At 37.0% G+C, this 22,373-nt stretch overlaps 1 protein-coding gene across 3 annotated transcripts in view; it reads right to left on the bottom strand.

Moving 5' to 3' along the window:
* Positions 1-22,373, bottom strand: part of SIM2 (SIM bHLH transcription factor 2) — a 59,054-nt gene that overhangs the window by 25,870 nt on the left and 10,811 nt on the right. For all 3 annotated transcript variants that reach the window (XM_026121483.2, XM_064524822.1, XM_026121484.2), the window contains exons 3-4: positions 21,131-21,220; positions 14,734-14,842 (exon numbers count right to left, since the gene is read on the bottom strand). In XM_026121483.2, the coding sequence (XP_025977268.2) occupies positions 14,734-14,842; positions 21,131-21,220 (199 nt within the window). The remainder of the gene's footprint in view (positions 1-14,733; positions 14,843-21,130; positions 21,221-22,373) is intronic.

The following is a 22,373-nucleotide window of genomic DNA, read 5'->3' as shown; positions in this document are numbered from 1 at the left end:
AAAGCAACAACAGAAACAAACAAGAAAATTCATTGTTTTTGTAATAATTTGAGCGTATGTAGCTAGTCATGTCCAGGCTGCTGAACTTCTGGCCTTCACATACAGTATTACTATCTGTTTCACTGACTTGCAAACTCTTCTTGGTAGGGGTTTTTTAAGCAAATATCTTAATGGATAACCTCAGGGAATTTGAAAATTAAACATTGCTCAGGTAAACCAGTATTTTCTCCTAATAGGAAGTTATTCTCTTTTAAAGAAATAACAGTTTAGATATCAGTTCTGACTTTTTTTTTAAACAAAAACTGCAGTTTGGCAGAACACAACTGTATTAGGAAAAGAAAACTCACTGGGTGCTTCTATGAATGGGAAAATCAAGGACCCAAAGGGATTTTCAGATTTGTTTCAATGTCTATTACCTTCTAACTCCCTGCATGGTTTGATCCAAAGTCCACTGTAGTCAGCTGGAGTCTTGCTTTAATTTGATTTTACTGCTGAGTTGTGTTCCTGATTTTTGTGCATCCATCACCCAATTAACACCTTTTAGCCACACACCTGCAGTGGTTTGAGCCTCAGCCCACTACCTGGAAACCAATAAACTCTCTACATTAAGTTCTGAGTTTAGATGTCTTAAGATACAACCACAGAAAAAGGATTTAAGAGAGCTGTGGAAGGAAAATAAATGCAACATACAGTGCATGTCAATTAGTATCAGCCTTCCTGAGTACTGGAATTTTCCATTTATCCTGCTAATACACATTAGATCCTTATGGAGGGAAAAAAAGGCACTTAAATGAACTGGCACATCTACTATAGAATTTTAAACACAAATGTATACAATTTGGCGGGAGGAAGCCATACAGTGCAGATTGCTATTGCTGAAGCATGATCTAATGATTTAAGAATGGGTCTGGGAGTTGGGAACATTGGTGCAATTCATAGCTCTGATACAGATTTTCTGTGTGACCTAGCACTACTGCATACTCTCTTGCTGCTGCAGTCACCTGCATGCAAACTAAGGATAATTTTCTCCCTTCAAGGGAGAAAAATAATTAATGCACAGTAATAAGGATACAGAGACCATCTTAGGACACGGACAGAGTTGTTATCAATTTTAATGACTAATATTCTTCTATAAAAAGAGATGGCTAGTGGAACTAGAAGCAGTATCTTAAACTTCCCAAATGTTCTGCCACAAGACCTGAAATAGTCTCCTTCAGTAACAAGCTCCTTCAAGGCACCTTTTTCTTTAGCCTATTTGCTGCTTCTTTCCTTTTTAAATGTTAATACAGACTAGTACACTGCTACAGAAACAGTTAGTAGCTCTAACTTTACTCTTCCACCAGGAACAGGTTATGATGTACAATATGGTCTTCAGATGTCTGTAAAACTAGACCAGTAACCAGGCTTTAAGCCAACATTTTCCCTTCTTTATTTAAAACTAGTAATTCCTTAATTATTTAAGAAGAGGTCTCGTCTTTGTGATTTCACAATGATAGATTGTAAGCAAGAGGTCCCGCTGGAACACCAGTCCTCATAACCATCTAAGGGCTCTTTAGGAAACCAGGAGATTCATTAAAACAATTCAAGGGCAAGGATGCTGTGTGGTAAGCGAAGAAGGGTAGTTATAAGTGGTTTGGGGAGGGAAGAGTGACATAACTGCAATTTAATAGTAGTTGTATGTGATTCGTGACATTGAAGAGTGATAATTAGTAGCTTTATAGTTGTGTGTAATAAAGTACAAAATGATATAATTGTAACATAATGATAATGATGTGTTTATTAACTATTGATCACTGAATTATTGGTTTTTCAGTAGCTTGCTGCTTAATCAACAAACACGGTAATCTCTTGAATCACTCACGTCTCACGCCAGCAATCTAAAGGAAGAGAGTTACCTATGAGGTAACTAGGGACTTGTCAGGGAGCTCCCAGTCTGGAGGCTTGAGCTAGCTGATATTCAGATCTCTTGGTTAAGCAAAAGAAGGGATGACCCATGTGGCTGAAAAAGAATCTGGGCTCTGGATCAACATACTTCCTTTTTATCAGAAGAGGCTAAACAGGTGTGTATACATGATGATAAGTGATCCTCCTGCTGTATTAAGCATGATTGTTCATGAATTAAGCATGATTGTTCAGTTTGTGTGGGTGCCCAGTGTCTCTGTGAGAGATGCCATTGTTTTGGAAAAAGCTGAATGTGTCTGAAGAGGAAAAGGAGAGCCTGACCACCCCTGGGTGTTCTGGGCTGTGGGAGCCTGTAACACAGTTGTTAGTAATGTAGCATGCGCCCATAGTGTAGTAGGATACAGAGTGCTGTAGCATTGGTAACCAGCCAGCTGGGATGGTGACCCAGCTGGTTAAGGTTAAAGCCAGCAGGTTAAGGCTGACTTTGTAAGTAACAAAGAATCTTAGATAAAAAAAGACTTCTAAGTTATTGAAAAGGTACAAGAGGTTTGAAACAGAGGGGAAAACGATGAAGTGGTGTCAGTTCTTAAGCACTTAAAGGCTGAGAGAACTGCAAGTTAAGCATGTGTATATGAAAGTTTGAGAGAGGATAATGAACAGTAAAATGTTACAATTGAATCAGAATAGCAGTACCATTGAAGGAAGCATTGTTCTGTATTAGAGAATACTCATACCTGTCTAATAACCAAAGCTTAATCACCGTTTTTAAATTTTCTGAAAAGTTAAACCTATAAATGCATCATTGTAAGTGATGTGTTAACATCTTTCCTTTAAAGGAAAAGGAAGAAGCAAAGAAGACAGTAAAAATCTATGCATAAATGTATCAACTGCTAATTTAAGCTAAAATATAAAGTTTGCTTGTTTGTTCTAGAGAAAAGATGAAACCAACAAGTTGCAGACATGAACTAACAGAGGCCGGGAAACAAAATGCTCCTGAGTAGACCAGAAAGTGTTACAGAAGGAGAAGTTCCAGATAAGGTAACAAAGAAAACTATTATTAACAATCTTTTCTTACCTTTGTCTTCCATACATAGCACAGAAGAATCCTTTCCACCCTATTATATTGATTACTACATGTTGCTAAGCTTTGTTTCTGCTTTTTTGTTTCTGTTTTACCAGAAGGGAGACTAAGAAATAAAAGTGGATCTATATTGAAGATTTTTCTATCTCCAAGCAGAAGAAACCCTGTTTCTTTGGGTGAGGATGGATGTACCTCATATTATTATTAGTGATAATGATTAATAGGTCACTAATATCTGTCTATAGTGTCTGTGTGTGTTTGAACGGATCTAACTTGATGTATTTACAAAAGATAGTATTTTGAGAGCTGCAAAAAAAAAAGGTGACTTAATTAAGCACAGAAATGTTTGCCATGCTAAACTGTACTTTAACAGACTGTGCACCATGAAGTGCACCTTTACAACACCTGGAACTGAGAGGACTGCACCTTCACATAGTGTGGTAACTGGAGATATTTTAGACCAGAGTATAGCCTTATGTGTAAATTCACATTTATCTTTGCAGGAGGTGTTGTACATTATATCGTCCCATTGACTACAACTTCCAGAAGGAGGTGAGAAACTGGAGAGCTGACAACAAGCTGCAAGCCTAAACATCCACTTGAAGTACAAGAACCTTTTAAAACTATGGACTGACAGTGAACTGTTCACCACACATCACTGATATGACATATTCATGGAATAGTCCCCAAAGCCTACTGCTGTGCTACTCTTAGCACAGCATACTATAGCTGTGTTAGTAATGCTACAAGCAGTGTTATTCTTTACCCTTTTACACATGCTTTGTCTGATACGGAGAAAAGGAATACACTTGCATGCCCAAATGAAGATGTTATATATTCTGGTATCCCAAAGGCTGTGATCAACAGTAGATGAATCTTACACAGCAAATTTCTGAGAAGTCTGCAAGGTTTCAAGGTAAAGACTGTGAATGAGTGTTTGTGTGCATCTGTGAGTCTGTGAGAGAATGGGAGTGGGGAGGTCATTGTGTTTTGTTTGTTTGTTTGTTTTCTAGAATACTGCACAGTGTCCTGCTTTTCCATATCAAAGTAGTTTCTCCACATATTTTGGAACGAGTCAGTTCAGGTTCCAATTAACTGAGCAGTCACCTCTGTTCTAAAACATGGAGATTGCAAATTTTGCTGCAATTCATGATGTCACTGCTGCTGGATCTCTTACTCAGCACTGTTCTTTTCAAATACCTGTTATTCCACTAAGTCCACCACAAACGATGAAATGTATCTGTTTAATTGCACCTTCTGTAGCATTTGCCCTAGCTGTCCACAACTTTTGACAAATATCTGTGTATTACTGCTAAAGGTTTTAATGCAGCCTTCCTTTACTGGCAAAGGTATTGCAATATGGGGCTGCTTTCCCCATTTTCGTCTTTACTTTCCATGTCAGCATCTATTTTTCCCCCTTTACATGAATGTAGTTTGCTTCCTTCTCCCAAGTACTTTTAAAATAATTAGGGAATTGCTCCTTCTTTTCATAACTGAATTGAATAATCTTTAAAAGTTTGTACATTCTTCTAAGATTTTTTCAGAAGGTGAGTCAAGAAAATGTCTCAATAGCTGATATAGCTAAAAAGGACGCTCTGCCCCCACTTCTGAATTGCTGTCTCTTGAAATGCTCTGATGATAGCTTCCTAAGAAGCAGACCAACCATCTTAATACAGCTTTTAACACTTCCCAGAACTTTACTGATTGACGTTGCGTACAGGAATTAGAGATGAAAAGTAGGGCTTTAGGGTTCTTTCTGAGTGCTTACCCTCCCATTTTTTGGCATAGTGCTTTTCTTTATTCAGTTATGTGGAATGCGACTTCAGTTCTATTCTTCTATTCCAGACACTTTCAATATTTGTTACAGCTTGGATTTATTCATGATAACATATTTCTGATTTTGTTTGCCCTGTATCAATGACTAACATTCCAAAGTGACAGTCCTCTCCCCACTGCTCCACAAACTTTTATTGAAATCTTTTTAAGAATTACCTGTGAAACTCTTGGTTTTTATCCTGGAATTCCAGTTTTCACCATTTTCCCCAAGTGATGATTGGTAATATTTGGAAGTGAAAACCAATCCAAGGATAACATTAATTTTGATCAAAGTGATTATATACTTTCAGCAGACTTTTGCAGCTTTTCTGCTTTTCTTGTTTGGAAGGGTGTAAGGAGGTTACTGAGATTCTGACTTTTTCAATACATCTACTATCAGATTTTTAAGAGGGCATTAGAAAATGAGGTATCATTTATATTGAGTTTTACAGGCGTGAGGTGCTGCAAGTCAGTGTTTATCTCCACGTCCAAGGTAGCAATTTCAAATATATCATAGTTTATTTTTCAGCCAGAACATTATCAAATGACATGTTTTCCTTCTCAGATTCAGAGAACTTTTTCTATTCCACTAATATATAACTATACTGCCTGGTCATCTTACAGAGGCTCCTTCTGTGAAGAACTGCTCCATTAGATTCAGTAAAAGCTGTAAATTAGACAGATAGCAAATGGCCTAATTCAAATCCCACCACATAGTCTTATCTATATGTTAACATCCTCACAGAACTGAAACACAGCAACCTGTGACTGAAACACAGAGAAGTGTTGTTGTCTCTGGACGTACAAAAGATGTATTTCTTTCTCACAGCATGAATGTCATTTGTACAAGTATGCCATTTCAGTTATCCCCTTCCTTTTCCTAACCTGGTATATCAAGCAATACGTTTTGACTGTAAGCACTCCTTAAGAATAAAATAGCCTGCTTATATTTTAGAGATTTTTTCTTTTTTACTCGTGTAAACAGGATAAATGTCATGGTACAGAAAATGAGTCTTGCTATTTTGGATAAAGAATTTGAGTATTTGTTCACTTATACTGCACGACTGCCAAACAGGATTCTCCAAGCATTTCTGTAAAATTATGGTTAGCTTTATGGAAGCCAGAATTGTCCATCCCTGGGGGTGCACCTATGAAATCCATCCTTGCTCTCTACTCCATCCTTCATCTCTTTTGAAAGAAAGCAGTCACAAAATTCTGCGGTTTGCCCACTGCTTGTACTGTGAGCTGAGCAAAGATCATTGTAGCTTTTCCACAGCTTCACCTCTTATACCTTCATTTTCTGTAAGGTAAAAGCTTCCAGATATTTCATATCTCTTTCTGGAAGTTCACAAGTTCTGAAATTAACAAAATAATTGCATCATTTTGTTGCAGAATCACTCTGTAAAATGATATGTACCAGCCTACAAACTGCATAGCGCTACAACATGTACTCTTTTAAAAACATATGCCTCATCTGTCACTATGACAGATTATGAAGCAGCATCAAAACAGAGGTCTTTACCCTGCCGATGATGTGCCACATCAATTCACATCACTGTTCATTCTACAGGGCAGCTTGGGTGCAATGTCAAAGCTCTACTGTAGCATGGCAAATGGAAACCTTTCTCAAAGCGCACTTAGACTGAAACATTGTGCATACTGTCACCTGCTTCTCTATCCTCCTTGAAGTCCAGCTTGTATGGAAGCACACACCTACTTCAAGCCAGTGCATTCCTCTGGAGACAAGGCATGAATGTGTGATAAGCTGTGTTCCACGTCCCTGCCAGACTGTTTTACAGGGTGGAAACACAAGACATCATGAGTTCATGTCTGCATAACACTTTAATGCCCATCCCCCAAACTCCCTGCATATTTTTCCCCTTCAGTTGGTTATTTTCATCTTACCTCTTCTGTACTATAAAGTTGCACATGTTCTGTTCCTATTCCTGTGTAATCGGCAAAGCATCTGGGTCCCACATGGCATACTGCTGACTAGAAGAGCATGTGAGCTTCTTGGCTAGCCTCTTTTAAGGGCATAACAAGGCTAAAGCTTTTTGGAGAAGCAAGAGAGACAAATGCCACAGAGCCCATCACCTTCCATCCCTGTATTCAGTGTGTGAGTGACTTCAAATTCTAGAACAAAAAAGGGTAGAAGCACCATAGAGATCATGCAAAGGACAGGCTGGTGCAATAGCATGCAGAGTTTTAAGGAAGACCTTGAAGCTGAGAATCCAGAACTGACCAACAAGGCGATGGTGAGAAAGGGTTTGCAAATGCCTTTGGTGGCCTCTCCTCAAGACAAGTTTAGGAGTAGGCCTGGAGATGGGCTAGTGCAAAAACAGGAATCAGACCTGCAAGTGTGCTGTGTATTAACCACCATCTTCTTTACTGCTGTGCCAGAAAACAGTGCAAAAGTGAGGCTGTCTATGGAACTATTCTGTGAAGTGAAATATTGCATGCAAATGGATGAATGTAAACCACAACACTTCCCTGTCCTTCCTTGGTATATGTGGTCAAAACTGGATTCTAAGTAAGGGAGAAGAAATAAAACATTGTTAGACATACTTTCCCTTCTCCCTGTCACAGCTGCAGCATCTGTAGATACACATGTAGATTGCAGGCTTAAGTGTATTCCTTTGAGAATACTCCTTTTCAGTAATTGAGTGGCAGCAGTTGAATGATAAACTATAAATGCCATAGGTGGCAAAGTTATGGGTAGACATAGACAGTAAGTTCCCATGCACATACTAAGTTGAAAGTTGAAGTTTCTGGGCTGATTTTATTTGCTCTTGCAATGCTCTTGCTGTGGTAGGAAAGCAACAGCTCTGTTGTTAGCCAGCCTGTCTTCGAATTCCAAGCTTGCAAGATCTGCCCAAATGTCCTCCCCGTTTGGACAGTTTGTTCTGTGTTCTGATTGTATCAAGAATCCTGTTAGTGCTGCAGAAGGTAAATTGTCACTGTTATCATTCTTCTTATCAAAATCCAGCAGTTTGCTAGCATTGGCCCAAACTCTCTTTTGCTCCTGCAAGTTACACTTCCAACTTTTATTAGCAAAAAAACTCGAGAGGCCACCGGGCAGAAATAAAAAGTCTAGATATTGCATTCTGAGACACCCTACTCTCCTTGATATACTTCACTGCTAATTACCAGTGGAAAAAAAAAATTTTAGTGGGATGCCAGGAGTCTGCCTTCTTTTCCACTTTCAGACATCTAAAATAGTAATGTTTTCTAGGTTTCCCTGGTCTAAAATAACTGTAACAGTGGTAACAGGATCATCATGTTAAACCATTACCCGTCAATAACAGTTCTCCCATAAAACATTTTAAAATTAATTAGAATAAAAATTCATACCAACATTTCTCTTTTTTGCATATGTACTAGTAGAAAAAAATTCTTTAAAATCTAGTGTAACAGAAATCTTTCCAGATGTACAAATTTCTACTCCCTTCCTTTGATATCAAGCAAAATGTGTGTAGAGAAGGTGTTCCACCTCAGGAGGAAAAGTATGTACTGGCATTTACATCTTAGCTGGACTGAAACAGTGCCCTTAAAGCATGGAACAGTGTTCAGAAAGTCTGACACAATGTATTCCACGTTCCTTGTACTACTTACTAGGCTTATATCTATCCAACCATGTAAGAATTATCCAGTTCTTAGAAAACAGGTATGTCTACAATAGCAGTAGTATTCCACTTTTGTCTACTCTGGGTTTTCTTACTAAACTGCTTTTAGTACACTATGCCTTGGTTTGCAAGTCAGCGGATAAGTTGGGAAGCTGTAGAACTTTTAAAGGGTTGAAGCTTCAGAAAAAGCATATGAAACCAATACAAAACATATAATGTCAAACCAGCCAACTCCAAATACACACATACATGGAATAGCAACACACAATATGGAATCCCTCTCAGCATTGCCTAATTGCTTGTCTCAGTCAACCTGAAGTGCAAGTATCTCTTATTATCTCTTATTTTTCTGCTTGCTTGTACTCAGCTGCAGTCATGACAGATGGACTGAGTACTAACACCCAGCTTGCACTGCTGTGATATTTCATACAAAAATTTCCTCTTCCTGTAGATACAGTGCAGAATTACAGCAGTTCCCAACAACCTCCAAATGGTTTTGTGTGTGGTACTACCTTGCTGCAAGCCTGCTAGTCTATGCTTTTGTAAGTGTTAAAGAGTTTTCTGAAAAAATGACTTCTACAAACACGGTTTTGACAGCAACATCGTTTGGAGAGAATAAGGTGCTCACTAATCTCACTACATGCATCCCAGACCACATCAGTATGTTGCTTCCTCTAGTTAGTATGCTAAGAGGAGCTGATGTAGTTAACAGTGTGGTAGTTAATGTTGCAATCCTCAATAATAACCTAAAAGCCAGCCACTATTTCAGACACATTCACAATGCTTATCACCTCTGGACAAAGCACCCTGTAAAAGTTCCTCCACAAACTTCTGCCAGCATTTACCCCTCCCCACCCCTCCTCCCTTCCCCTGACACCAGCACCACTATGCTGTACCAAAATTGGCTTTTGAGCTGTAGCATATCAGACTTATCAGTCTGACAGGTGTTTAGTTCTATGCTAGGTACAAGTAAAGGGGCAAGGTCCTCACATGCCTCCACGAGTTTCTGGAGATATTGCTTGGCCAGGCAAAATTTTGCACGGTACCACAACCACAGCCTACTACGTCTCCTGTACTGAAGGGGAGAGATAAGTAGCATGCACTGAGTTTCTCCAGTTGGCCATAAATGTAACCTCACAGCCTTCCAAGATTCAGAAACTACTGTTACCACATCATCCGACATCTTGGAGCCCACAGCTCCCCGCAACGTTGCATGAATACCTTCTGCCACAGCAGAAGACTCTCATACAGTGCACCCAGTTTGTTAATTCCACTACTAGAACAAACAGAAAAGAGAAACTTTCAGAGCTGTAAGTGCTCAAGAAAAGATGGCACATATCGAAACCACTTCTTTGCATCGAAGAGATCAGTTCCTTAGCACTACTGCATGAACCAATTCCCAGAGTGTTTCCTGTTGAAGTATTGCAGATTTTGGGGCAGAGGCCCAGGAATCTTGGTATCAGGCTTTGCAACAGATACAGATAGTATAAGGAACACAAAACTCTGAGGTGTAAGACTTCACATATACAAGACTAAGCCAGTACACAGATACATGTTGAAGACCAGAAATACTCTAAGTGATATTTGCAAAGAAGTGAATGGCCAGTAAAATCATCTGATATCTGAGCACAGCCAGTACACATCATTTGGAAAAGACATCAAATTATTCTTTATTTTTGTTACTAACCCATTCCACTTGAATATAATGGATTTATTCCATTACAATTGCACCCCTGGGTGCAAAGTTGGCCTAATGACTCATGTGAGTTGATTCACTGAGGCATACCCTATATTTACTGTGTGTATGCAAGAAAGAACTTTATTTTTCCCCAACCCAATCAGCATCAGAAAGAGAGTCCAGTTGTTGACTTCCTTCACAGCAAGGGATCAGTACATATTGCTTTACATTTTCGGTGCTGGTCATGCAAGGAAGAAGGCAGCTTAAAGACTTTGTAATTTAAAGCTGAAATTCTCCAAAGCCTCCACAGATCATGGGTATTATGGCTTTCATTGAGTCATAGCTAATAGATTTTTAAGGCCAGAAAGGAGCATTAGATCATAGGTCTAACCTGTACATTGCATGTCATTAAACATCACTCAGTTACTCCTGAGCTGAGCTCAGTAACTTCTGTTTGCCTAAAGTGTATCTTCCAGAAAGGCATACAGCCTTGATCTGAAGACATCGAAAGAGAAAGAAACCCCTGCTTTCCTCAATATTTTGTTCCTGTGGTTAATCAAAATCCTGGTTATAAATGTATGCATTATTCTAATTTGAGCTTTTGTGGCTTCGGTTTGCAGATATTTGTCCTTGATGCTTGTTTTTTCTCTTCTAAAACAGACAGTTCCTTAGTTCCCAGTATTTCCTTCCCTTAGAAGTATTCATACACAGTAATCAAGTCACCTCCCAAACTTCTTTTTGATAAACCAAACAGATGGTGTTCTTTCATCTCTCATTATAGGCATATCCAGTCCTTCAATCATTTTTGTGGTTCCCTTCTGTACTTTCTCCAAACTGTCCTTTTTTTTTAAGTGGACAACACAATTCCATACAATAATTCAGTGTCCATTTCACTAATACTATATAAAGAATACAATCATTCATCCTCGCTATTCCTGTTCACTACTCCCCCGCTTATATACACAACAGTTTTCCATTACAACTTTTTGCCACAGCATCACCACACAAACTCACACTGAGCTGTTTGTCCTTTATGACTTTTAGATGCTTCTCAGAGTTGCTGCCTTCCAGTTTCTTGGCCCAAAAGCTTCCCTTATCATAACTCACTGTAGCATCATATTGGACTTATCTGAACAGCGAAGACACAACAGCTAATTTATCAACTCCCACTTTTCCAAATGTTATTACATTTAGCTTTGCTATAAAGACACAGCTTCTGGAAGCATGTGATTATTCAAGAATCTTCACTTTCATTTAAAAAAACAAAGTATCTAGCCTTCATGTCTGAAGATGTGCCTTGTTGTACCAGAAATGTTAGGAAAGTATGAATATTTTTTTTAATAGAAAGTTGTAATTTAGGAAGGCTTATGCTTTTTAAACTGATATATTATTTTTTGAGTACCAAGCTGAGATATTTGAAGAGAATAATGAGACAGTGAGCATTATACAAAGAAAGGCATATTATGTCCGATTTTATGCAATAAGTGATAATTTGTTTTCCATGAGAAATAAAACTCATGCAAATAAAAGTTCTAGAACTCAACAGCTTTAAATCTTCTAGCTTTCTCATGTACTATTTGGTCTTTTAGAAAAGCTTATAAGGAACTGATGAACCACTGGAGAGCAAGGGGAAGGTCTGAAGAGACTAACAAAGGACAACGAGGAAAAATAAAAGCAAACGAATAAATAAATAAAGGGAAAGCATCAAAATTTACAAAGACTGGGAAACTGGAGGACAAAAGTTCAAAAATAACTTGTACTCTGGGTTATTCAAGACCTGTAACTGAATACCACAAAGTATAGATATGTATGTTTACCTTCATGACTTTAGTTCTATCATAAGAGATCTTATCGTGCTACAACCACTGAAATAGCAAATGAACTAAAAATACATGTATGCATCTAAGATGCAGCTGAAGAACACATTTTGAGCAGGTAAAGTCAAGCTGTAAATCTGTGTTATGAATATCTGCATCTGCAGTGCAATATTGATTTTACTTCTGAGGTATTTCAGGGTAATATCATAGACTGGAGACATCTATAATGTAATTAAGTTATTAGGGGAAAGTTTTTATTTGGCCCAGTGAGATGATGAGTCAGACATGTTTTAAGAGATCAAAAGAAACAAAACCAAACTGAAATGACAAAAATTGATCTTAAGGCCTTTGTTTTTCCTTTTAATAAAATAAAAATCCACTTTAAATCAACTTCCCTCTGTACTAAGTTATGTGTAGAACTCCATGCTTTATTTAAATATTCAGGATACCTACTAAGATTTAGAGATAAGTTGCTTTATTCATATCATTCACTAAGAAGTTTCAGGGCTTTACTGAAGACCCCTAGGAAATCTGCCCTGATTTCTCTGATCCAGGTATTTCAGGTTATACCTCAAGATTAAATGCATCCACTGAAGAAAAGGACATAACTTGCACAGGGAAGGCAAATACCATAAAAAAGTATTTGATCAATCCTTCATTTTGAAAAGATTTAGGTAAGGATTCTGTATATTTTAATGCTTTAGTTCCATGCCTTGTGTGGGGAAGAGACACATTCAAGTAAGATTTTCAAAAAAATCGCTATACAAACAGGAACACAGCCTATCCATTTCCTCTACCTCACAAAATTTAACACAAAACAAAATATATAAAAATGGATCACCAGCCATTTCGAAGTAAATTTTCCTCTACCTTTGCACTACAACTCGATGCTAATAACACTAAATAGTATCTATGCAGAATGTGAGGACAATTTGTAAAGGAATTAAAGAATTTGACCACAAGCAGCTAAAATGAGAGGCACTCAATTTTTCCAGAAAATAAGTATTAACAGACACGATAAGCATCCAGAGAAATACAAATGTAAGCAAGAAACAGGCAATACCTTGTTGTGAACCAAAATAACTTCTAGAACTGCAGTACTAGGGTGCTATCTCACTGCTTCTAGTAAGCCAGAGACGTAACATTTAATAGACTATAGGAATAGCTAAGAGCTTATTTGCGTTTGACATAGAAATTATTTTCTGTCAGTTGTCGATGATTTTAAATTCATAGAAATTTTCCAATTAGCAAGTAAAAATATATTACAATAAAAACATGAGGCTATTGCCATTGGCAAGATGCTGAATATACCAACCCTGGATACCACCAGAACTGCATGAAAAGTCATGGATTTATACCAGAGGTATCCCCTCTCCTTATCAGTAAGGTAGAGAAAAGGAAAAATATACATTTTTTTTTAATTATTAAACCTGAAAAAAAATTCCCTGAGAGAAAGAGGAATGAACAAACTATCAAACAGTCAAGTAGCAACTAACAGCAGTAGAGTATAAGGAAAGGAAGGGTTTGTTTTTCAGGTCACCAAGGGGTACAAAAGAGAACCTGTGGAGGAGGAAGAGAGAGGAAAGCAAATATAGTTCTTTAATACCACCTCACAGCAGTACGTATGCTGCCAGGCATGCTAAACTTCCCTGCATTCAGAGGGTACCTATTTCTGTGCTGGTGGAGTCACAGTAGACAGAACTAAGGTGAGATCAAGTGCAGAAACAGCCCAGGTACCAGAAATGTAAAAAAACCCTGTCCAGTCCTAAATAGAACTGTCATGTAAACCCAAAGCACCTCATGCTTTTTAGGAGGTGTGTCTTAAGAAGGCCAGACAAGAACTGGCATGATGTGAGATACTACTGATTAGGCAACTGTGGAATGTATGTGAAAGTACATTGAACATGATGGGGCCAAAGTCTTTTAATATTTTGAAGTTCAAAGAATTGCCACTAGAGAATGAAAGCTACTGAAGAAGATGGTATAAAGAGAAGCATATCATTACTAGTTGTATAGTAGTTACAATACTGAAGTGTCAACTTAATACACAAAGGGTTATGCTAATACTTATGCATAGTGTCTAAGCACAGCCATAGTGGACTAAACACTCCAGTCTGATGCAGGTGTTCACATCATCAATAAGAGTCTTCCCTGACACTGCATCCAGCTTAGCACCATGCTGCATGGGTACACATGGGTAAACCATCTGCAGCACGTGAAAAGGATTTGTGGAGAGGCGTGGTGAATCAGTGAGCCAGTATCAGGGCAGGAGGACACTGTTTTCCTAGAGGGATCATCTTTTAAAAGAGAGCCACTAAATGTAGATCATTTACAAAACCCATTTTTGCTCTTCCTACAGTGGAGGGTGTTGGTTTTGGATTTTTGTTCAAACTCTGAATTTAGCAGTTGTTTTTAGAACATCAAAAGTGTCCTCCTATTTCCAAATTGCCTAATGCATTCTCTTTTTTTTTTTTCCCTAAGACTGCATAGCTGCAGCTGTGTACAGCTAGGCTATGGCAACATTCCACATCAGCTGTGATGATAAAACGAGAGAGAAAATGATCACAGGGTAAAATCTTAAAAACAGCTTAAAACTGCAAGGACTCCATGGGATGAAAAGCATTGTTTAATCTAGGATACCCTACTTTCTTTACTGCTACAAGCGAAAATCCTGGGTCACAGTTTCAAGTTCATGCTCCTCCTCCATTTGTGTACATAGCGTCACATCAGATAAATATGAACTTGTCACATTTCGGTCTAGTGTTGTTACTTTCTGTAATTTTGCAATGGTAGTTTGATCACAGATCATAAAAGTACCTTGTAAGAGGTGAGGATGAAGAGGCTGGTGAGCAGTAAGAACGGCCGTCATCTCATCATGGTCAGAAGGATGTATATATTCATAAATGCTATTACCAGTAAGCTCCACCTGTAAAGGGACATGTAACACATGAAGCACTGCAGCTGGCTTTTCCTTCTTCCCATCCCCAAAGCATTGTTCAGTGACCTGTGCATACTGCATCTGTGTAATTTCACACCATTTTTAAACATAAATTTAGTGTATCAAAACTTTGTTCTAAATTATACCATTAAACTGAATTAATTCCTTCTTTAGCAGTAACTCATAGGGGGCTTTTGTGGGAATTTCTGGTGATAATCTGGACACAGAAGAGCTGCTAGAAGAGAGAGATGGCAAATGAAGTGATAAACTGGAGCAGCTGTAGAAATGTTAGATTGACACAAAATAGCATAAAGTCTCTGTGAACAGCGTTAACATCTCTCAGAGAGAGAGATACCTTAAAAAAATGTTTTTACAAGTTCCCCAAAACAATCACCTTGCGTTCAGCCTGCAGTTCATCCATCTGAACAAAACCATTAGACTTACACATTTCTTTTGTGTCTTTTCAAAGGCCATCCACCACACTCAATCCAGAGTAGTACGTAGGGCTCAAAACAATAGCCACTAAATTCAAAAGATAAGCTTCCATATTTTCATAGGCACTGGACTGAGCCTTTGCTGCTTCAAGTAAACATGCACAGTAAAGAAAAAGACAAGATCTGTCTTAAATATCCATGTTTTTCCTTTTCTCACTCAAACTTTGCTCGCACAGGAACATACTTCTGCCTTTCCCATTGTTGTACCCATAATAACTGTTGTGCAAAAAAAAGAATGGAGTGCATCGTATGTCCTTTTTGCTAACTCTGTTTGCCATGTATAAAACTCACCAACAAAAGTCTCAGATAGATGGAGTAATTGATTTAAGGAATGAACCAATACTTTGAGCCTGTATTTTAAATTAGTGTCAGGCTGCCCAATTGTTCAGTGTGGCCTGATGTGCCTTGGGCCCCCAAGATCAGAGACAGCTGAGAGGTGAAGTAATTTAACCTATTCTTCTGGACCAGTCCTACTGATTTGCTAAGATGTGTGAGTTGCCTTTTCTTTGGAATAAATGAAGTTGTCCATCCACAAAGCAATCTTTTTCCAAAAATGTTTCTCATAGTTCCATTTTCTGCATTATTCATGGAATGTCTCTTCCCAGGACTATGCAAACGAACATTTTCTAGCCATCCATTCCCCATTGCTTCTTTCCAACAACTCCCCCTTGCAAAAACAAAAACATCTGATATTCTAACCAGATATTTGCCCATTTATTTAAGTAAAATTTCACAAAAGAAAGAAAGACAGGAAGAGAGAAAAGAGAGAGAGAAAGAAGGAAGAAAGAAAAAGAAAGAAGGAAAGAAGGAAAGAGAAAGAGAAAAAGAAAAAGAAAAAGAAAAAGAGAAAGAGAGAGAAAAAAGAAAAAGAAAAAAGAAAAAGGAAAAAGGAAAAGGAAAACAAAAGAGAAAGAAAGAACAAACAAATGAAAGAAAGAAAGAGAGAGTAAGACTTAACTATGTTGATTCATTTATACAATTTTCTCTAAGACTTTTCCTTAAAAAGCACTGACTGTTCCTTTTCAGGATTATAATAGGTGGGAACCTGTTATAGTAACACTCCATATTCAAGCTTTAGTGACGGGGGAGGGAGGAGAATACACAATCTTGCTCTGAGTCATGCTTTTTCTCCGTGTTTCTGTTTGTTTGTAATTATATGAAAAAAAGAAGTGTCCACAGCTATCTCTGTAAATATCATAATCATCTATAGATACATAAAACTATAATTTTTCTCAAAAACTATAGTAATTCTTATGGTGATAGGTATTTCACTGGCCTATATGCTTAGTAAACCAGCACAAGAAAAAAAAGTCATTTGGAGAAATGCTCAGCTGGCATCAATGTTCGAACTGAAAGAAATATCATGTATGTCCCTGTTCTTACTATTCTGACTTTGGCTATAAGTCATACTGCTGAAGAGCATGCTTTGCCTCTGAAATTAAACCAATTGCATCAAAGAATGAAACTTACAAAATATCATTCATGGGTAGCTATGTTCAAACCATCTCTCCCTTCAATATAAAGACTTTCTTATGAAAACAACACCAACTAGCCTGACTAGCAATATGAACCGTAGTAATCCAAAAGATCTTATCGCGTGTCTGCTAGTACTGTTTATAATCATAACCACATTAACGTGCATCTACTCTTACAAACTGTAACTCATGGTATATCTTGCTTTTCCAAAAGTAACTATTTATTCCAAAAGGACTACTTGCAGATGTACGTGTTTGTTCACATGATTCAGAGGACTGGGCTCAAGGTCACAGTTTTATCCAAAAGATAATTTGCATCCCAGGGCTTATATCTAAAATTCAACACTAAAGTGCTTTGTCAAACTAATGACTGTTTTTTCTCAATATACAATATATACACAGGAACACTTTCTACTCTGATGCATTTGCAACCCCAGCAAAATCAGCAGGGGATGAACATACAACACTGAAACCAAAATTGATTGTAGAAATGCGAGTGGACACATAAAGCCATCTGCAAAAAGACGGGGACTAAGTAAAAGTCAAATAACCAAAATATGTATACATAATTTCAAAACTGACCACAGTCTCCTGCTAGGCATAGTGTATGTTTGCTATTTTAAAGCCTACAGTGAAATACTGAATACTTAAAAAAATAAATTATATGGTTCAATTCATAAACTTTCTAAAATCTCACACCTCAGGCTTATTAAACCAGCTTCCTCGATGCAGCTTTTTCATATCTGTAAATACCTGCTTACTACCAAATATCGCTGTTTCCTACTAAAAGCTTTTTTATGTGTAACTCAGCTGCACATTTTCTTCCTGCCAAGCAATGATTCATAATAAACACAGAGGACTAAGTAGATGGATTCTAGAGCAAATAATTACATATTTTGCTTTTCATATACTTATTTGATGAAAGTAAAATAAACTCTTGAAAAGTTCAGATGTTTGTGGTTAAATACTTCATGATTTATCAAAAGTCAAAGATAAGCTTGGCTCCCTCATGGACCCAGAAAACGGCTGGAATAAGGTCCAGACTTCCAAAATTAAAAAAATGTGTATCTTTCACCATTGTTTCCTAAGAGAATTTTGCTCTTCATTCTGTCACTGGACTTTGAGCAGAAAAAATATTTGGGAATTTGAACCTATTTGTTATCCATGAAAAATGAGGCAAGCAATTGGCTCTGTCTGAGCTGCTATAAGTCAGTTCAATGTTGGTCTGAGGCTGATTAAAATTAGATGGAGGAGGGAGACCTAACCTTCAGTATTTATTAATACAGTACAGAGGAACAGATGATCAAAATCCAAACCCACGAATTAAGTGACAGACCCACAAATGAAGATGTAGCCTTTTCAGAAATCCTGTTTCTGATACTTCAGGCTGCGCTGTCAAAAAGAGTGAACTAGTGGTGAAAAAGAGGACTTAAGAACATATCCTTAATGGCTTTTTTTACATTTTTAACTAGCTTAACCAGGTTGGCTACTGAAGGGTTATTCAGAAGCTCTACATACTTTTTGCTGAAGTTAAATTCAAGATCAACTAGAAGATAAAGACTACTGTAGCAGGTCTCCAAGAATATCTTGTAAATATTTTTAATGGACTTTGTATTTAGTTTAAATATATCTTTTTAAACAAATTGCACTCTAACTGGAAATTGATGTGTAGACTAGTTAATTGTCAAAATTATTAATAAAAAGGCCTTTCTATGTACATGCTAAAAGATTTTCTACAATCATCATCACTCTGGTCTCAGCTTGTATTGGCTGGAGCTCTATAAGAGCTCTTGTTGAAAATAAAGTGTGGGATTATGACTTGTTGAGGGAGACTTGCAGAATTTGCTTCTAGAGACCAATCTCATTCTTGTTGATGTCAGTGGCAAAACTCCCAGTGATTTCCAGAGAAGTAGGAAAAAGAACTCATTTAGAGCCCTAGGAAGCTTAAAGGAATATCCTAATATTAATATCCCAGTATGTAGGAATATCCTAGTATTAATCCTAGTATTATTTAAAACAAAATTGTTCCTTGAAAAATAAAACATTAAGAAATGGTAGGAGCAGATTAGATGATAAAACAATATAAGGAAAGAGGGGGAAAAATCACCACCTCATTTAGCTGTTTTACTGCATTCAGAAACAAAAACCTGTGTGCTGTGAAACTGCTGAAGCACTTCGTGCTTTAAGTGTCTAAAATATGCCCTTAAATTTTGCATCTCTTTGTCCTCCCTGATCTACAGCTTTCTGGGGAGTTCAAGGGAATGTCCCATTCCTTTACAAATCTTTGCTACAGTGAAATATTTGTGATTTTGCTTATTAAACTTACTTCAACAAACAATATGGCAAAATCCTTTCTTTTTTCTCAGCAAAACTCTTACAGTAAAAGCTTATAAAGATTTAGCCGAGCAATGCACGGGGAACTCAGTCTGTGCAAAATGCTATAACAGCATATGAGTTAAGCAAGACTAAAGGCTGTATGATGCTTTCATCCCCCTCTCCTTTCATGTGGCATAGTCTATTTATTGTCCTAATGATCTCACAGTTATTTAATTTCACTGGATGACTGGATAACACTGAGGCCTACAAGATCTGAAGACTTGGTATTCTTCCAAAAGAAAAAAAATAAAAACAATTTCTAGACAAAATCTAGAAGACCACTTACCACACCACAAGTAATATGGGAGAACAAAACTACTCCAGCAAGGACAGGTGGGAACACTCACTGCTTTGGAATAATCATACTGTTTAAATGAATCTATTTAAGCAGTTACGATCCTGGTAGATCATTGCAATAAGTTAGCAGAAGAAAAACTTTTGATGAGGCTGTTGATTCAGAGCAGAATAAATGACCATAGTCTAAGAAAGCTTATTCTAAAACAAGGTAATATTTAAAGTTATTTAAACATGCATTAAATGTTATGAAAGAACTAATACGATATTGTAGCAGGCTCAGTTGAAGAAATTGCTTAAACTAAAAATGTTCTGTGGACACAGTTTTCTAAGTTGACACAAAAAAGGTATCCACACAGAACATTGATTCTCAAAATTACTTTTTCAAAAAGGGATTAAAAACAGGGAACATAAGTTGCCTTTGCATTTAGAAGTGGTGTTTGTAAGATGATATACTTGTTTTTTCTAGGTCTTTAGAATTCTGCTTTTCTTATAACCACTGATTCTAACACTATTATTATAAAAACACATCCAACAAGCTTTACAACTTTTCATTCAAAAAAATTAGGTACTACTTAAGTTGAAGTGCACGTACAATCTCCACAGCTCAGCCCCTTCTCTTTATGGGAATAGTCACAGTGCATATTCCACAGACTTTTTCACAGTCTTGCCTGAAACGGAACATCTTGCCCTCACTCACCTTGATCTTCTCGTTCTTCTTCTCTCTGCTATTTATTCTTAATTTAACTTTATTTAATTCTGAGAAGTACCTGAGCTGCAACCAGTTCTGAAGAAACAGCTCTGTTCCTTGCAAGTCTTGTCCAGGGCCCAGTGAAATTAATTAGGAGTTTTTCTATTGGACTTCGGCAAGCTTTAGGTCAGGTGTTACAGATGAATTTGTGTAATACATTTCCACACAAAGGTATGGAAACTTGTACTCTGCAATAAATTCATGTCTTTTTGCCCTTGTGCCTATCCCAAGAAGGCAAAAAATTGGAAATGTCCTTCTAGGAAAAAAACCAATAAAACCCCCTTATACTTCTTGTGCAGAACAGTAGTAAACTGAGTTTTATGAGTTCTATCACAACCATATAAAACGCTTTACTGAAAAGACCACTGAGCTGGAAAAACTCAGGAAAAATTACCCTGAATTCCATGTGAACACTCATAAATCTGCCCCCCTTTACTTTTTTTCCAAAAACACATTTACCATAAAACTCATGTTCCACATCAGATTTCCTCTCTATTTCATAGCAAGTCTCAATATCTTACACCATCCAAAACATATAGACTTGACTTCTAAACTTTATTTCAGATGTATAGCATTACCACACAGGCAATGGGTTTGGATTTCAAGCTCAGAATATATCTGCATTTTGCAATATCATGTTATTTATTACCCTTCTTAAAGGTAATGAGGAGTAAAATACAATGAACAAGAAAAGATGTAAAGATGGTCATGATGTGGCTGAAGTAAAAGAAATATGAATATTTAAGTAAGGCCATTTATCAGAGAACAAAGCCAAAGCTTCGAATGTCCCTAAAAGCCAGTGACTTTGTATATACGACAAGATACTCGCGTAACTTCCAAATCTACTATCAGTATTTAACAGATGGACCAAATATATCACTCATACCTGGGATAAGCCAAGATGTACAGATGCTGTTTCTGATATGTACATTATTTTGCCATCTGATGCTACCACAAAAACAAAGCCATCCAAAGTCTGTAAAAGAGAAATATGTAAGGTAAAAGAAAATACAGTTTAAACCTTTTACGTGGAATTTTTTTTTAAGTCTTTTGGAAGAAGGCTGTTATTCCACTTCAAGGGCAGCAAATACAGTATTTAAAAAAATGAAATCTTTATCTGATACTGTTCCTACAAACCCTATGACACACATACACACACATTGTGAAATCCAATTCATTTCCCTTACAGATGCTAGCTTTACTGCTTCACTTTAAGTTAACATTCTCCTGTTGATTCTGGTTATTTTAGTACTTAGCACAAATCCTGAGCTATGTGGTACTTTTAGCAGAAAATCTAGTACTACACAAGTCATTTTTTATGCTGTAATTGGCAGACACAGCTTACCACTGTTTGCAATACATTTAATGATACTGTAAGCAATGTTTTAAATGTCTTTGAGTATATTTTTATTAATGCATTTGTGAACAGAGGACTGTAAATGTAACTATGCTGTGTAACTATGTGAATTTACAGAGGATAAAAGAAAGCAAAATAAATCAGCATGAGAAAATTTATCACACTGGAAGAGAGATATTTATACTCATAAAGCTATATTCCTGTAGTTTGTGACTCTAATGGTAGTCTGTAATGCAGACTCAAAAGCCAATCCTGCAAATTCTTATTCATGATAATATTGACCTGAATATTAGTTGTGTGAGTAAAACAGAAGCTTAAATTTTATCATAAATCTTTCATAAAAGAAAAACAAATATGCTGGCAGTGGTTGAGGTTAGCCAAAACTGGCCACGATTTGTACAAACTGCCAGTTTGGGGTACCTTGATTCTTTGGTGCCCAAGTTTAGGCATTCTTTTAATAGCACCTGATTTTCTCAGTCAAAAATTTAAGTATTCAATATCTCTAATCAATTTGGGAACCCTTGATCAATATATATATGTGACAATCACTGGAAAATAAATTTGCAATGGAAAAGTAGTTTTTAAACTACACAGATAGAACAAATGCCTACTTTAATTCATATTTTAAGTTACTGAACCAGGAGAGATGCAATAAAATTCTGTATGCTTCATGCTCTTACAGTGTTGCCCCAGTAAAAAAAAAATATTCCAAATTATTCTCTGGCCTACTAACGATTCTGCTGCGTGCAATTGAAACCAGATTACTTTTTGC

The sequence above is a fragment of the Dromaius novaehollandiae genome, chromosome 1 (assembly GCF_036370855.1).
Source record: "Dromaius novaehollandiae isolate bDroNov1 chromosome 1, bDroNov1.hap1, whole genome shotgun sequence".
Taxonomy (NCBI): domain Eukaryota; kingdom Metazoa; phylum Chordata; class Aves; order Casuariiformes; family Dromaiidae; genus Dromaius; species Dromaius novaehollandiae.
The sequence above is the reverse complement of the archived record's forward strand: the minus strand, read 5'-3'. Positions and strand labels throughout refer to the sequence as shown.